The following is an 18656-nucleotide window of genomic DNA, read 5'->3' as shown; positions in this document are numbered from 1 at the left end:
CTGGCTTCATTGCCTAGTTTGCCCCTGTTTCTGGTATGCTTCTTCTATGGGGTGAGCATCTTCTTGTACTTATCAAGCATCTAATGATAGAGGAAACCATGTGTGGTAGGGGAGGGATGAAGGGATAGGTGATATGGGAACTCTCTGGGCTAATCTGCTTAAATTTTCTAAAACTCTAAACCATTCAAAAAATAAAATCTCTTAAACAAATACTAGAGTTTTAAAATTATTTAATATTTGCATTATAGTTTTTTCATTGTATTAGTTCAGACTCCCATAACAAAACCCATGAACTTAGGTAGCTTAAATAGCAGGAGTTTATTTTCTCATAGTCTGGAGACTGTAAGTCCAAAATTAGAGTTTCAGCATAACTGTGATCTAATGAGAGCCCTCTTCCTGGCTTTCAGGTGACCACCTTCTCTTTTTGTCCTCACATGACAGAGGGGCAGGGAGGGAGGGAGAGAGTGTGAGAGGAAGGATGAGAAAGCAAGAGTGAGAGCAAACCAACAAGCTCTCTGGTATCTCTTCTAATACGAGCACCAATCCCTTCATGAGGGCCCCACCCTCGTAACCTCCTCTAACCCTAGTTACCTCCCAAAGTCCCCATTTCCGAATACCATCACACTGTGGGCATGCAGTTGTTCAGCACAAAAATTTTAGGGGACACAAATACTCAGTCTACACAGTCATGAATGGGAATGTTATGTATCCACATATTAATTCTATCACAAGTATTTGTCAGGGTATATATATAACATTATACCAAAGCAATAGCAGAACATAAAAATTATCTCTTAAAACATTTTTACTAAATATTTGTTCAAGTTTTAGTAGCTACTCTTCAGTCCATCCTCAGAACTATTACCTTAGAGGTGTTAGAAGCAGGCCCTTTGAAGTCTCACTCCTGTTGAGTAGCAAAGGATAAGTTTCTCTTATAAGTGGAAATTCTTTCCACATTCATGAATATCGGCAGGCATGCTAAATTGTTTTTATTTGAAGAAGTTGGTGACAGTTAAGAGGTCATATTTTTATCCATGTCCTGTATTTGGCTTTTAACTGATACATATGGTCAAGACACAAGGTAGTTATTGCAAACTTTGAGAAACAAAATTACCCTTGTGCATACAGAGTAGATACTCTGGTTCTGTAGTTAGTGTGGAATTTGGTTCTCTTTTGTTTATTCATAGATCAAACTATTCATGGGTCATCTCACTGTCAATATCACAACTCCCTGGCTCTTGACCTCTCCTCTGAATTCCTACATTTCATAGTATAGATCAGCTTCCTGAAATGTTAGTCTTCCAGAATACTGTGTTAATTTTAAATTGACTTTAGCATCAGATGCCAACTCTTCCCCCCGCCCTCTGCCCACCCCCATCACGCTACACTAGTTTATTTTATTTGTTCAAGAACTCGTCTTGCAAGCATGGGCTTTGATTCTGGGAGTCCAGATTCGCATACTTAGGAAGATAAAAGCAAACTGTGCTCCATGTACATGGGTGAAAACTAAAGGCTCATGGTTAATCACACTGTAATTTTAAGTTGCTATAGCCTAGCAGCCAGAAGCCACAGGTCCTTTAGGTCCTTTTGGATGCCCGAGAGGGTATCTGCACTTTTCCTGAGTTAGGCAACCTCTTCATCCTTCAGCTTCTGGTTGATATCACTGGTTAACTCCCGAGCGTTCAGGATACATGGAAGACTCAGGAACACTTCATTCTCAAAGCCATACATCCCCTTCACAGTTGTTGACTCCAATTGAATCCTAGATAGACTTCTCATCATGGATTCAATAAGATTAGCCACACTTAATCGAATAGCCCAGATGATGTCGCCTTTGAGCTTGATGACTTATAGGCACTTTCAACCACCATCTTATGCACTTCCTTCCAATTTTTGCTGTGATTATCTGTTCCCATTTCTGGATTCAGTTCCTGGAGAGAAATGCCTGCCACATTCACTTCACTCCACACAGCCACACTTGAGTCATCATGTTCTCCTAGAATCCATCTGTGGCAGCTGCTGGGATGAATGCCAAGTTTTTCAGCCATAAAATAGTGAAGTCTAGCAGAATCCAGATTACATCCACTGCCAACCACACAGTGCTTGGGTAATCCACTTAGTTTCCAGGTAACATACATGAGAATATCCACTGGGTTGGAACCACCAGTCAGGACTGTACTTGATGATCTGAGGAATGATGAACTTAAAGACATTAATGTTCCTTTGCAGTAGATTCAGACGACTCTCTCCCTGTTGCTGGCGAACTCCTGCAGTTACCGCCGCAATCTTGAAATTGGCAGTGACAGAGTAATCTTTGTCTGCCACAGTTTTTGGTGTCTGAAGGAATAAGCTTCTGTGCTGCAAGTGCAGCATTTCTCCTTTGAGTTTATCTTCCAAAACACCCACAAGAGCAAGCTTATCAGAGACTTTCCTATAATTCTAATGCCACATGCAATACCAACTTGTCCAACACCCACTACAGTAATTTACTGTTTGGGACTGTTGCCTCTTCTGCAGCTGGTGCCAGTTTTTCTTTAAGGGTTGACATTGTGCCCTGGGAAAAGAAAGTTCTCCAGATGGCTGTCAGGGTCACAGAAGAAGATAAAGTCAGAAGCCTACGTTTCCTAGGGTGCAGGATCTGCAAGGAAGGAGGAGGAGGCAGCCTTGGCAGCCTTGGCTGCCTCCTCGAGCTTCCTCTACTGTGATTCCAACTCTGTTTAAAAATAATTGTATTTACTTATTTTGGCTGTGCTGGGCCTTCTTCATTGCTGCTCAGGCTTTTCTCTAGTTGCAGTGCACGGGCTTCTGATTATGGCAGGTGCTCTTATTGCAGACCACAGGCTCTAGGATGCAAGGGCTCAGTAGTTGTAGCTCCTTGGCTCTAGAGCACAGGCTCAGCAGTTGTGGCGCACAGGCTTAGTTGCTCTGCGTCATGTGGGATCTTCTTGGATCAGGGATTGAACTGTATCTCATGCATTGGCAGGTGGATTCTTTACCACTGAGGCACCATGGAAGCCAGATGCCAACCCTTGAGAGTGCACTCTGAGATTTCTTTTTTCCTAATTCCATTTACTCACTAAATCTTTTGAGTACCTGCCTTTGAGTATCTTTGAGCCTACCTCTTTGCTAGCACCTACAGAAAAATACCTTTGTGTTTAATGTACTTTACATTTTTAGTATTAGTATTATCTCACCACCCAGACTCCCTTTTTAAAGCATTACCTGTAAGATTACCCTTATCTTGGCTAATGTCCTCCTCTCTTCAGAAACAGTTTCCACACTCAGTAGTGATCAGGTCCTTGATAAGCAAGAACATCCAGACTGTTTCAGCTCTTCAGTTGCTCAGATTTCTTCTATTACCGTTTTCACCTACTTTATATTTTTTATTTCCCTAATCATGTTCTGTTTAGAATGATAAATTTATAGATTAAATGTAGTCCCTCTATTCCTTCAAAAATTCTAATTGCATTTTTTTCATAGGAACAGAAAAAAATCCTAAAATTTGTATGGAGCCACAAATGATACTAAATAGGCAAAGTAATCTGGAGGAAGAGGATTGAAGTTCAGGTTCAAAGTTAAAGTATCACACTCCCTGATTTCAAGCTATATTATAAAGCTAGTGATCAAAACAGTGTGGCAGTGTCATAAGAACAGAGAGCCCAGGAAAAAACCATGAATAAAGGCTCAACTAATCTTTGACAGGGGCACCAGGAACACACAATGGGAAAAGGATTGTATCTTCAATAAATGGTATTGGGAAAACTGGATATCCACATACAAAAGAATAAAAGAGAACCCGTATCTTACACCATACACAAAAATGAACTCAAATGGATTAAGTTTAAACCTGAAACCATTAAACTCCTGGAAGAAAACATAGGAGAAAAACTCCTTGACGTTGGTCTTGGCAGTGATTTTTTTGGTTATGACTCCAAAAACATCAGTAACAAAGGCAAAAGTAAACATTTGGAACCGTATCAAACTGGAAAGCTTCTGTACAGCACAGGGAACAGTCAACCAAAGGAAAAGGCACCTACGAAATGGAAGGAGATATTTACCTATAAAAGTAATTATCTCCTTACCTACAAAAGGTAAGGAGATAATTTCTACAGTATATAAGAAACTAATAAAACTCAATAGCAAAAGCACTGATAACCTTATTTTCAGTTGAGTTCAGTCGCTCAGTTGTGTCCAACTCCTTGTGACCCCATGAATCGCAGCACACCAGGCCTCCCTGTCCATCACCATCTCCCAGAGTTCATTCAGATTCATGTCCATCGAGTCCGTTATGCCATCCAGCCATCTCACCCTCTGTCGTCCCCTTCTCCTCCTGCCCCCAATCCCTCCCAGAATCAAAGTCTTTTCCAGTGAGTCAACTCTTCGCATGAGGTGGCCAAAGTACTGGACTTTCAGCTTTAGCATCATTCCTTCCAAAGAAATCTCAGGGCTGATCTCCTTCAGAATGGACTGGTTGGATCTCCTTGCAGTCCAAGGGACCCTCAAGAGTCTTCTCCAACACCACAGTTCAAAAGCATCAATTCTTCAGCACTCAGCCTTCTTCACAGTCCAACTCTCACATCCATACATGACCACAGGAAAAACCATAGCCTTGACTAGACGGACCTTAATCAGCAAAGTAATGTCTCTGCTTTTGAATGTACTATCTAGGTTGGTCATAACTTTTCTTCCAAGGAGTAAGGGTCTTTTAATTTCATGGCTGCAGTCACCATCTACAGTGATTTTGGAGCCCCCCAAATTAAAGTCTGACACTGTTTCCATTGTTTCCCCATCTATTTCCCATGAAGTGATGGGACCAGATGCCATGATCTTTGTTTTCTGAATGTTGAGCTTTCAGCCAACTTTTTCACTCTCCACTTTCACTTTCATCAAGAGGCACTTTCGTTCCTCTTCGCTTTCTGCCATAAGGGTGGTGTCATCTGCATATCTGAGGTTATTGATATTTCTCCCGGCAATCCTAATTCCAGCTTGTGCTTCTTCCAGCCCAGTGTTTCTCATGATGTTCTCTGTATAGAAGTTAAATAAGCAGGGTGACAATATACAGCCTTGACGTACTCCTTTTCCTATTTGGAACCAGTCTGTTGTTCCATGTCCAGTTCAAACTGTTGCTTCCTGACCTGCATACAGATTTCTCAAGAGGCAGGTTAGGTGTTCTGGTATTTCCATCTCTTTCAGAATTTTCCACAGTTTATTGTGATCCACACAGTCAAAGGCTTTGGCATAGTCAATAAAGCAGAAATAGATGTTTTTCTGGAACTCTCTTGCTTTTTCCATGATCCAGCAGATGTTGGCCATTTGATCTCTGGTTCCTCTGCCTTTTCTAAAACCAGCTTGAACATCAGGAAGTTCAAACAGGCAAATTTTCCCAGAGAAGACAGACAGATAGCCAATAGGCTTATGAAAAATGCTCAACCTCATCAGTCATCAGGGAGATGCAAGCCAAGAGCACAAGGATACATCACATCACACCTGTTAGGATGGCATTTCTTAGAAAGACTAAAGTTAGCAAATCTTGGAGGATGTGGAGAAAAGGTCACTCAAGCAGTTGTCTAGGTTATGCAAGGCTTCGTGGGTAGAGGTGACCTAGTTCTTGCCTGTTTTTTTTGCTAGTAGCTGGGTCATTGCAGCTAGCAATATGTTTATTCAAAGTGGATGTCTCATCAGTCAGAAACTTAATGGCAGGCACGTATACTCACTGCATGAGGTGATGGATGTATTACTTGGTCTAGTTGTGGTCATTTCACAGTCTGTATGCATATTAAGTCATCACCTTGTACACTTTTAACAACAGTAATGTTGTACAACCTAACTATATGCAAATTTTGTCAGTCATAGCTCAGTAAAGCTGGAAAGAAAAAATAATAATTGTTGAAGCTGGACCATGGATACATAGAGATCTATTATACTATTCTCTGGACTTGTGCACATTCGAAAACTTCCACTCTTAAAAAAAAGAGTTTAAAGAAAGAAAAAGAAATATATAACCTTAAAGCTGAAAGTGGGTGCTCATGCTCAGTTGCTCAGGCATGCTGACTCTTTGCGACCCCATGGACTGTAACCCTCCAGGCGCCTCTGTTTATGGGATTTTCTAGGCAAGAATACTGGAGTGGGTTGTCATTTGTACCTCTGGAGAACCTTCCTGACCCAGGGATCAAATCCATATCTCTTGAGTCCCCTGCATTGGCAGGCAGATTCTTTACCATTGTGCCACATGGGAAACCCCTAAAGCTAAAAGTATCTTCATTAAATTCCATCTTAAACCCTTATTTTTCAAGGAAGGAAAGTAAGGCCCAATAGGGCTAAATGACCTTGTGTTGGTGAATGGTCGAATGGGGACAGGAAGCCGCACCGCTGATCCTGAGGTCAGTGCTTTTAGTCCTGTGGTATAGCTCATCCCAGGTGGCTGGTGCAGCAAATAGCCCTTCCGTGGTCACAGATTGTATCCTGGTCTGCCATCCTTTTCCTGCTGTGACTTGTAAAGGGGACTGGGTAAATGGAGTATTGATGAGATTATGCAACTCGGCAAATGCTTGCCTAAATCCCTTAAAGTGCTATTTTTCATAGTGTCTTTCTCTTTTTACATGTATATGTGTATATATTTTTCTGTGAATGCAATTTACTTGCAAGCCTTTTACACTTTGCTTAAATACTAGGGTGTGCTTTGAAAGGCAAGTAACTATGGATTACCTAGCAATGAGAGATTTTGTGAAGTGAAATTGAATATATAGATTTCATTGCCTTGATTAAAAACATCTATTTCCACAACTATCACCTTCAGATGTGACTGAAAGTGAATCAAATGTGTGGTATACACTTGCTTTACCTTGAAATAGTTTAAAAGATACGTATTTCATTGTTCTAAGTTATTTCTTCCTACATACTCAAAGAAAGTTGGGGGTTTATTACAGCAGTTTTTCCTGTCAGGAAATTGATATGTCTGCTTAAAATGTGCTTTGACTATCCTTGTGTTGTGTTGGAACACAGAGGTGTTAAAAGAATTCTTAGGAAACAGGCTTGCTTTACATACTAAATCTTGAAAAGCTGCCAACTGACCTGTTATCTTAAGTTTGGAAGGAGAAGAGATAACCACGGAAAGGAGGAGATAGGAAGTAGTGAAAATACCTCATAGTACTCATCTTTCATGGTGTTGAAACTTAATGATGATTAGCTAGTGTGTTATATTCCTACATTCAGACCTCAGTGAGAAATACCATCATAATAGAAACTCTGTATTGACTTACCTATTGAGAAGAGTACCCAGCTCAGCTATCACAGTAAGCCCTTAAGTCATATGAGTAGCAACTTTGAAAGTTGAAAATAGACTCAAAGAATAACCCTCCATCAATGGTTCTCAATCTTTGGCAGTTATCAGAATCACTTGGAGGATTTATTGGAACACAAATTACTGGGTGCCACCTCCTGAGCTGTTGATTCAGTGTTTGTGGGGTGGGACCTGAGAATCTTCCGCATTTCTAACAAACTCCTAAGTACTGTCTATCCTGGTACCACATTTTCAGAAGTCCTGCCACAGATCTTCACCAATAAAGATGTCTTGGTGGGGAAAACCAGTAGAAAGTATCTTGTTATGTTTGAATTTCCTTGGCTTATCCTGCTTGTGTGCGCTTGGAGTTAATGACAGTAATTAGAGCCTGGGTCCTTTGCTACTAATGAGAACAGTGCCATCTAGAGGCATTAGCCCAAAGGGCCACCACAGGGCCAAAGGAAACTGGTTTCTAGAGGAGGGTGCAAGGGCAATTCCTCCATCCTCAAGAATTTATCAACAGCCTACTAGATTATTGTGTGTGGTGCTACAGAGGTATGCAAAGAAATGAGAATGCCACCTTTTAGTGAATTTCCACCCATGTTGTGAGTAACCCAAAAGTTCTATAAAGGGCAAATGGGGGTCTGAGCTTCACCAGTTGCCCCCCCACCCACGCCCCCACCATTCAACCAGAGCAGTTGTGCTTTCATCCATTTTAAGTACTGGAGGCTGTATTTATAAATGCACGCTACAGTCGATTGATTTAGACAGATATATTATTCATCATCCAAGATTATTGTTCTAAAGTACAGGTTTTCTGACATGCAAAATATGGTGTGAAAAATACATAACTACTGAGAGAAAAGACATAAGCTCTAACCACACATCAAATGTTGAAAGTATGTTTTGCTTCATATTAGCACATGTTAAAATTATGAACAGTTGGAAATAATATTCTAGTTGCGCCACATTATCACAGTCATAAATTGAGTATAATTGGGAGAACAGATGTTCACCAATGTCAGAAGGAGGTGATTCAAGGGGGGAAAAAGTGTGAAAAGAAAATTTGAGGAATTAGGAGTATAAACTCTTTCTGGCTTTGATTTAGTATGGAGTCAACTTACTTGATGGCAGATTCATTATCAACTATTTTAAGTCATTTGTTCGAAACATGTAACATAAAAGCTAGAAATCATGGTTTAGTTTCACCTGATAAAACATGAACTAAAAAAATTACACAGTCTTTCAACGAATGATGAATTTGGGTGATGTTTATCCAGAGAATCATTAAACCACTCCCATTCCAGCACCCAAAACTGAAAGAAACAGAAAACCCAGTAGGCCTTCTCTTGCCAGGACTGATTGGCAGAGGAACATGGAGGTTACAAGAAACGACTACATGCTCCCAAGGCAGGGACGGTCAGTCAAGTCTCAGGGCTCACAAGAAATAAACAAGTGAGTCAGTGGTAGAAAGGAGCAGAAAACCAAAGGGTAGAGCAAGAAGAAATGTTGAGAATCAAGCAAATTCTTAGATTCTCATGGAAGACAGAGAAAGCAGCAGACAGGAGCAGGGAGCCAAGCATTGTAGCTGAGGTCCTGTAACACAGATGGAATCTTTGTCCTTCCCTTTGAGATCCCTGGGTCTCTTCTCACTGCTTACACAGTGGAGTCCAGACTCCAGGGTGATGTTCAGGGTCCTACTTGATCTCGTCTCAACCTTCCTTTCTAACCTTATACATTCTACCTTTCCCATAACCACAAACAGACACAGAACTCATCGTGGTGTCCGAAATTATACTCACACTTTTATGCTTTTGTGTTACACTATCATGAATTTAGAGTAAATTTCATTTCTCTTTTTAGTTATGTATAGGTAATGCTAAGCAACACACGATACTGTTTTGTGTGGTTTTTAAAGCTTGACCTAAAGAGCAAGCTGTACATTCATCTTGCTTATTCTTTAAAATATGAAGTGCTGTTTTTAGCCCTTAATCTCCATGTATAAACTGTTTAATTTAATTAAAGTTATTATTAAGGTATAGATTTGGAGTGATGATGGGGCCAGGATAGGAGACTTCACTGGTTGAGAAAATTCTGGTGTAAGATTTAGAGAGTTTCTGTCTGCAGGCTCAGTCCTAGCAGAAGGCTCATGTAGCACTAATCTTTGGACTTGTTAGTTCTGTGGTCATTGGTGACTTGTAAATACTGTTTGTGTGACAATATATAGTAAAATGTGTGCATTTATATTGTGTGTATCAAGATAAATATGTATGTGGATGTGTTGTTAAAATATATATTGTTAAATTTAGACCATTGTGATAGTGTTCAAATGTGTAGTTAAAATTACAGCTATAGTAGTGTGAATATAATAAATGTATTTTCCAGGTATCTCTCTTGGTTTACATGGAGAAAGGCACAGTACTTTTTATGAATTCAAGAGGGTGTTACTTTCCTATTGTGATCCAATAAAACTCTATTTTCTTAAGGAAATGCTTGAGCTATACTTACTTCAATATTTTGTAATGGTATTCTCATCTACTTCTGTTTCCTCTTATTAGACTATGAGCTCCTTGAAGACAAGGGAATGTATTGTATTGACATCTGTGTTTTCAGTATTTTCATGGGCCAGTTAGTCACTGTTTTCTGCCAGAATAGTCAATTTAGTTCATGTGAAATGAAAGAAAATAATAGTTACCAGTGTACCTGAAGATATACAATGTCAATTTTGATCTAAAATTCACAGAATTTTAGTAACTGGATCAATCAGTTTGAACAAATAGATGAAAAGTAAAGGTGAAGTATTGATATTACTTAATTTCTCAAAGAACAGATTATACATACCTTTTGAAATAAACTCTATAATCAGTAAATGAGCTATGAAGTGGATTTCATTGAGATGGGTCTAAGAAAGAGGCTCAGGTTTTAAAAGGGAGTTGTCAATATCCTATTCAGGGCCATATATTGATAAAGAATTAGTAAATTGGATTCAGTTCAGTTCAGTTGCTCAGTCGTGTCTAGCTCTTTGCAACCCCATGGACTGCAGCACGCCAGGCCTCTCTGTCCATCACCAACACCCAGAGTTTACTCAAACTCATGACCATTGAGTTGGTGATGTCATCCAACCATCTCATCCTCAGTCGTCCCCTTCTCCTCCCGCCTTCAGTCTTTCCCAGCATCAGGGTCTTTTCCAATGAGTCAGTTCTTCACATCAGGTGGCCAAAGTATTGGAGTTTCAGCTTCAGCATCAGTCGTTTCAATGAATATTTAGGACTGATTTCTTTTAAGGTGGGCTGGTTGGATCTCCTTGCAGTCCAAAGGACTCTCAAGAGCCTTCTCCAACACCACAGTTCAAAAGCATCAATTCATCGGTGCTCAGCTTTCTTTATAATCCAACTCTCACATCCATACGTGACTACTGGAAAAACCATAGCTTTGACTAGACAGACCTTTGTTGGCAAAGTAATGTCTCTGCTTTTGAATATGCTGTCTAGGTTGGTCATAGCTTTACTTCCAAGGAATAAGTGTCTTTTAATTTCATGGCTGCAGTCACCATCTGCAGTGATTTTGGAGCCCCCCAAAATACTCTGTCACTGTTTCCATTGTTTCCCCATCTATTTGCCATGAAGTGATGGGACCATGATCTTAGTTTTCTGAATGTTGAGTTTTAAGCCAACTTTTTCCCTCTCTTCTTTCACTTTCATCAAAAGGCTCTTTAGTTCTTCACTTTCCGCCATAAGGGTGGTATCATCTGCATGTCTGAGGTGATTGATAATTCTCCCGGCAATCTTGATTCCAGCTTGTGCTTCTTCCAGCCCAGCATTTCTCATGATGTACTCTGCTTATAAATTAAATAAGCAGGGTGACAATATACAGCCTTGACGAACTCCTTTTCCTATTTGGAACCAGTCTATTGTTCTAACTGTTGCTTCCTGACCTGCATACAGATTTCTCAAGAGGCAGGTCAGGTGGCCTGGTATTCCCATCTCTTTCAGAATTTTCCACAGTTTTTTGTGATCCACAGAGTCAAAGACTATGGCATAGTCAATAAAGCAGAAATAGATGCTTTTCTGGAACTCTGTTGCTTTTTCGATGATCCAGCGTATGTTGGCAATTTGGTCTCTGGTTCCTCTGCCTTTTCTAAACCCAGCCTGAACATCTGGAAGTTCATGGTTCACGTACTGTTGAAGCCTTCCTTAGAGAACTTTGAGCATTAGTTTCCTAGCATGTGAGATGAGTGCAGTTGTGCGGTAGTTTGAGCATTCTTTGGCATTGCCTTTCTTTGAGATTGGAATGAAAACTGACCTTTTCCAGTCCTGTGGCCACTGGAGACTTTTCCAAATTTCCTGGCATATTGAGTGCAGCACATTCACAGCATCATCTTTTAGGATTTGAAATAGCTCTACTGGAATTCCATCACCTCCAGTAGCTTTGTTCATAATGATGCTTTCTAAGGCCCACTTGACTTTGCGTTCCAGGATGTCTGGCTCTAGGTGAGTGATCCCATCCATTAATTCAGGCAGTCTTCAATTTAGAAACAGTTTGTTCCAAATATGCTTAGTTGACTGTAACTTGGAGGACATTTTCCCTATAATAAGAATGCTATAAATCATTTCCATGTTATCCTGATTTTGATACAGTTGAATGTGATTTTTTTGCAGCATTTAATAGAGAGTAAGCTAATGATTCCTAGAATTTTTTCAGAGTATATTAATAATAGAGAAAGTATACAGTCAAGTATATAGATACTCTTTTGGCTTTTAGGTTTTGCTAGTAAAGTAATATCCAGAGAGCACATTGAAATTTTTTATTATTGATTGTTTATTTATACAAAGTACTTTCCCCATTAATCTCATTACTTCAGAAAACACTAAGTGGTGTGTTTATCTTGGCAATCCTTGAGCAATTCCCAGAGTTAAAGACAGACTTACCTCTGAAATATTCATTTCAGTAATGATTTGAATTATAATCATCCTTAAATACAGAGAAGGCAATGGCGACCCACTCCAGTACTCTTGCCTGGAAAATCCCATGGACGGAGGAGCTTGGTAGGCTGCAGTCCATGGGGTCACTAAGAGTTGGACACGACTGAGTGACTTCAGTTTCACTTTTCACTTTCCTGCATTGGAGAAGGAAATGGCAACCCACTCCAGTGTTCTTGCCTGGAGAATCCCAGGGACGGGGGAACCTGGTGGGCTGCCATCTGTGGGGTCGCACAGAGTCTGACATGACTGAAGCGACTTAACAGCAGCAGCAGCAGCAGCAGCATCCTTAAATATCTTATAGGGCCTTATTTGTAGGATCAATGAAGTTTTTAAATGTTTATTGTATTTAGCTCATTTTCTTTCTCTTTGCTCTAACCATGTAAATATTTTTGGTGTCTATTTGAGGGAGGCCTTAAATGACAGGAATTGGAATGATAGCAATCATAAGTTTCATTTCTGACATAGTTTGTGCCAGACCCTTCCTCTTTGCTCTAAAGTGTTATGCAAGCAACATTCCTCAGAGGCTAAAACTGCTATCTCCTGTTTATATGTAAAGAGACTTCAGCCAGAGGTTGAAGGATTTGCATGAGTCACTTAGTGAGGGGCTTAGCTGGAATTTAGAACCAGATTATCTTGTCTCTGGTGCTCCTGATCTTTGTACTATACCATACTGTCCCAATGAAAGGACAACTTCAACAATTTCAAAAGTTGTCTATTTTGAAAAATAAAGAACTTGGTCACACATATTATAGGTATTTGTTTTGGGGTATCAGAACAATGTGATCACTCCTGGGTAGAGTGATCAGAGAAAATTTATGAGCATAGTGAGTGTAAAGAACTCAAATAGAATATTAACTAAATCAAAATTTGGATTTGGAGACATCAGAGGCCCTATGAAAATCAAATTCTGTCTCTTCCCAATTCTGTTTTATGTTGAACTTCCTTGTTAAATGGAGAATGAATTCTAGACTGACCTGGAAAGAAGGATCAGAGCAGAACACGGGTCACCGGGGAAATGGCCTATTTCCATAGTACCGCTGAAATAGGGAACTAAGCCTCAGTGATCCAGCAAAAGGCTTTTCAGTAACTGTATGCCAGGCATTGGAGAAAAAGATAAGCAAGACATGAATAGTACAGCAGTAGTAAATTAGGAATCATGTAGTGAGACAGACATGGGATGTTGCAGAAACTGAAAGATAGAGGGCTGCTTTACTCCTCATAGACTGAACCACGAAAAGGCTTCTCAGAGGAGGGAGGTAACACTGGTTGAGAGTTTGAAGGATAAAAAGGAGTTAGTTAACTAGATTAAGAGGGCACTGAGCACTGAAGGAAGAAAAACCAGCATGTACAGATGGAACTGAAGAGCAACTTCAAAATGAGTTTTAGATACTTTTATTATAGTTTGCATCAGTACCTTATAGGAGTCATGAAGGCAAGAACTTTAGTATTCCAATGATTCAAATTTTAGAAAGACATTGACTACCTTGTGAAATTTTGAAATATACTACACCCTGTCATTGAGGTTAAAACCCCGATACATGTTCATTCAGTTCAGTTCAGTTCAGTTGCTCAGTCGTGCCCAACTCTTTGCAACCCCAGCCTCCCTGTCCATCACCAACTCCCGGAGTTTACCCAAATTCATGTCCATCGAGTCGCTGATGCCATCCAGCCATCTCATCTTCTGTCGTCCCCTTCTCCTCCTGCCCCCAATCCCTCCCAGCATCAGAGTCTTCCAGTGAGTCAACTCTTCACATAAGGTGGCCAAAGTACTGGAGTTTCAGCTTTAGCATCATTCCTTCCAAAGAACACCCAGGGGATCTCCTTTAGAATGGACTGGTTGGATCTCCTTGCAGTCCAAGGGACTCTCAAGAGTCTTCTCCAACACCACAGGGAAAACCTATTGAAGTTTTCTCTGCTCATAGAGTATCAGAGCTGGCAGCATGCTCTGAGATTGTCTAGTCAGTTCATATTTTCATTCAACAATGATATTTACTGGGTGCTATTCACAGAGGATGCAGAAATGAAAGATGGACCTTGCCTTCAAGGAGCTCACAGTCTAAAGGAGGAAATGAAAAGACAGTTATACAAGTATAATAAAATGCTAAATAAGAATGGGATACGAGTTAAACACAAAGGAAGGCTCGTTCACTTTTCCTAAAAATTAGCTAGATAAAAATTTGAAGACTAGAAGACAGCTAGATCTTGAAGAATAGAAGACAGCTCTTCCTTGTGAAAGGAAGAAAGAATATTTTGGGTCAGGACTGTGCTGGTTAAAAGTAAAGTTTGAACATTTCTACTTAAATGTTTCAGTCTTGATTTCTCTAAACAAACAAAGATTATCAAAGCAGTGTCATAGATTTTCTTGGCTGTCTACTAGTCATATAACTGAGCCTAACCAGTGGTTTTCAATGTGTGGTCCTGGGACCAGCAGGATCAGCATTTTCTGGAAACTTAGAAATGTATCCAGCTCCAGCCCAGACCCACTGAGTCAGAGACTGGTAATGGGGCCTAGGAATCCGTGTTTTAACAAGTCTTACGGAGGATCCTGATGCATGCTAAAATTTGAAAACCACTGGCCTAAACTACAATAGTTCAGGGAATAATTGAGAGTCATAGGCTTCAAGGACAGAGACCTGGGTTTGAATCTCACTGGTCCCATTTCATAGCTGTGTAACTGCCAATCTATTTCCTAACATCTGAGCTTTGGTATTTTCTTCTGTAAAATGAAGATAAAAATATTCCTTTCCAGGGTTGTTGTGAAGATTGATAGATATAATTTAAATAAAACACCAACATTGTGGCTTGCACATGGTAGGCTTTCAATAAATGATAGCTACTACTATTGTTATTGTTTTTTCTTTTTTTTCATTAAGATATTTTCCCTGGTGAAATGATTGCTTTCACTTTCTGAATGAAAAGTACTTATATATTTTCTTCTAGATCCAAATGCTGAAGAAATTAAGGACATCTATGGACTCCATGGTCAAGTAGAACACAAATTAGCTTTCCTGAGAACTCAAGTGCCAAAGGAAATGAAGCTTGTGGTCATTGGCCATTCCATAGGCTCCTATTTTTCCCTTGAGATTCTGAAGCACGCACCTGAGCTCCCAGTAAGTATGCCTCCGGAGGTGACTGTTGGTACTTGACTGTGCACTTGCGCAAGTCCTCTCAGATGTCCTTTGCTCTTTTGTCTCTTCTTTAATTGATAAGTAGAACACAGAGGGGGATCCTTGGTGGCTACCTTTACCCTATCTCTGTAGTACTGTGGGCCCATGTTGAATGTATATTCATACCTTTCCCACAGTATTTCAAAAATAATGCTGAAGGAGGTAGGAATTTTCTGAATAAATGCCTGTGTTTTAAAAAATTAAAGCATAGTAAATTTGTAAAACTAAGATCATGGCATGTGGTCCCATCACTTTGTGGCAAGTAGAAGGGGGAAAAGTGGAAACAGTGATAGATTTTATTTCCTTGAGCTCCAGAATCACTGAAGATGGTGACTGCAGCCATGAAATTAAAAGACACTTGCTCCTTGGAAGGTAAACTGTGACAAACCTAGACAGCATATTAAAAGGCAGAGACATAACTTTGGTGACAAAGGTTCATATAGTCAAAGCTATGGTTTTTCCAGTAGTCGTGTACAAATGTGAGTTGGATCATAAAGAATGCCGAAGGATTGATGGTTTCAAATTGTGGTGCTGGAGAGACTTGAGAGTCTCGTGGACTGCAGGGAGATCAAATCAGTCAGTCGTAAAGGAAATCGACCTGAATATTCATTGAAAAAACTGAAGCGGAAGCACAAATACTTTGGCCACCTGATGCAAAGAGCCGACTCATTGGAAAAGACCCTGATGTTGGGAAAGATTGAGGACAGGAGGAAAAGAGGGTGAGGATGAGATGAGTTGGATGAGGATGAGATGGTTGAGATGGGATCACTGACTAAGTGGACATGAGTTTGAGTGAACACCAGGAAATAGTGAAGGACAGGGAAGCCTGGTATGCTGCAATCCATGGGGATGCAAAGAGTTGGACTCAACTGAATGACTGAACAACAACAGATAGTTAATTTATAATATTTTAGTTGAGCAAATGTCTTTTAATCTAGGGTGATCCGGAGTTTTTAAGTTACATATAACCTGCTGTCGTTCATAAAGGATTATTTAAAGGCAGTCACCAACTAAGACTGAGGCAGGAATCTTGTCTAGGAAGAGAACTGTATAAATATTCATGTTTGCTCTTGTTTAGTTCCTAAGTCGTGTTCGACCCTTTGCGACTCTATGGACTGCAACACGCCAGGCTTCCCTGTCTTTTACTATCTCCTGGAGTTTGCTCAGATTCATGTCCAGTAAATTCTCATACCTCCTCTCAAAAGGAGGAAGATTTATCATCACTGTTGTTGACAGGAAAACAGCTGTGCTTAAGGAACACTAGATCGTTATTTAGTCATAAGTCTGCATCCTTACTTGCTTTGTAGCTTGGCAGCCTTTTGAGACACTCATTCATAAATACTTACTGCGTGCCACTGTGCAGCAGATAATAAGTGAGACACTGGAGACATAAAGACCTGTTTAAAGTTCCAGGAAAGCTAGTGAACTATACAACACTTCAAAACAAAACAAAACCTCATACCTTTACTGACATATACCATTGAAATGATGTATTAAATGTGATTTAGAACATAAATTATTTCCTTCTTCAACAAACTTGCATATTCAGCACTTGCCATGTAACAGGCCTCATGCTGCGTTTTGATGACATCCCAGTGAATAAAACAGTCTGTGGGGCCAAGAGAGCCTGAAGCCTAATGGAAAACACAGACTAACCCATAGGTAGGGTACCTAGTGTCTTATATGAATAGAGAGTGTGTGGGAGCATGAAGGAGTGCTATTTAACCTGGTAATCTGAAGGCAAGACAGGAATGATTCTTTCCTGGAACCTCCCTAGCCTGGGAGATTTTCACTTCATGTGATAAAACATCCTCAGTGGTGTCTCAGTTCAGTTCAGTTCAGTCGCTCAGTCGTGTCCAACTCTGCAACCCCATGAACCGCAGCACGCCAGGCCTCCCTGTCCATCACCAACTGCCAGAGTCCACCCAAATCCGTGTCCATTGAGTCGGTGATGCCATCCAACCATCTTATCCTCTGTCATCCCCTTTTCCTCCTGCCCTCAATCTTTCCCAGCAGCAGGGTCTTTTCAAATGAGTCAGCTCTTCGCGTCAGGTGGCCAAAGTATTGGAGTTTCAGCTTCAACATCAGTCGTTCCAATGAACACCCAGGACTGATCTCCTTTAGTCTCACAGCTCACTAGAAATTTGCTCCTTTTCCCACCGGCTTAACACACTTCGCTTCTTACTTATAATTGCCATTGGGAAAAGTACAACTGTAACCTCCTGGGGTGTGGTGGTTCATACCAAAAGGGGGCTGTTAATTTCTCACATTGGGTATAAGAAAGTATATATTTCATTTTAAGTGTGAATTCAATCAGATCACATTCCATTCACTATAGTATTGCTTCTACTCTATTTCCCCCCACCCCTAGATAAGGCATTTCAATCAGAAAGCAGGCCTCCCCCCCCACCTTTTTTTTTTTTTTTAGCATTTAACATGGCTTCTAATCTCTGTTATGCCTCTGAAGCTCCTCTGGTACCATTTTATGAGGTTACTGTTTGCATAATATCTAGTCCTAGCCCTTAGCAGTTCTCTTTGCACGGTTGCTACGACTCCCTGCTCTGGAAACAAGACACCTAGGCTCAGACAGTTGCTGTCAAACTTCGCTTGTGTGACCTTGGGCAAGTTACTGAGCCTCCCCATACCTCTGTTTCCTCATCTGTAAAAGGGGATAGTAATATGTTCTTCAAAGGACTTTTGTGAGAAACTATATAAAGAATGGTGGCTCAGATGGTAAAAGTGTCTGCCTACAATGCAGGAGACCCAGGTTAGATCCCTGGGCTGGGAAGAGCCCCTGGAGAAGGAAATGGCAACCCACTCCAGTACTCTTGCCTGGAAAATCCCATGGACCGAGGAGCCTAGTAGGCTACAGTCCATGGAGTAACAAAGAGTCGGACACGACTGAGCGACTTCACTTTCACTTTCTTTCATATAAAGAATGATACCTAGAACTTAAAAGTTTTATATAAGTATTAGCTATTATTATCATAGTGGGAATAACTGGAAGCACTGGTTCAGTCATTAGGTTAACTACTGTGTTAGTAATCTCAGGTCAAAACTTAACAGTATAAAGCACTACACATTTATTCTCTCCAAGTTTCTGTGTATCTGGTCATAACTTGGCTGGGTCCTCTGGTTCAGGGTCTCTCACGAGACTGTAATCAAAGTGTCTTCCAGGGCCATGGTCTCATGTGAAGAACTGAATTGAGGAGAATCTGCCTCAGTTCA

At 40.4% G+C, this 18656-nt stretch overlaps 1 protein-coding gene and 1 pseudogene across 2 annotated transcripts in view; one reads left to right on the top strand and one right to left on the bottom strand.

Annotated features, from left to right (window-relative positions):
* Positions 1–18656, top strand: part of LDAH (lipid droplet associated hydrolase) — a 92066-nt gene that overhangs the window by 12029 nt on the left and 61381 nt on the right. For both annotated transcript variants that reach the window (XM_068986104.1, XM_068986095.1), the window contains one exon: positions 15202–15371. In XM_068986104.1, the coding sequence (XP_068842205.1) occupies positions 15202–15371 (170 nt within the window). The remainder of the gene's footprint in view (positions 1–15201; positions 15372–18656) is intronic.
* LOC138090471 (L-lactate dehydrogenase B chain pseudogene) lies at positions 1546–2548 on the bottom strand (annotated as a pseudogene).

This window comes from Capricornis sumatraensis, chromosome 1 (assembly GCF_032405125.1).
Source record: "Capricornis sumatraensis isolate serow.1 chromosome 1, serow.2, whole genome shotgun sequence".
NCBI lineage: Eukaryota > Metazoa > Chordata > Mammalia > Artiodactyla > Bovidae > Capricornis > Capricornis sumatraensis.
The sequence above is the reverse complement of the archived record's forward strand: the minus strand, read 5'-3'. Positions and strand labels throughout refer to the sequence as shown.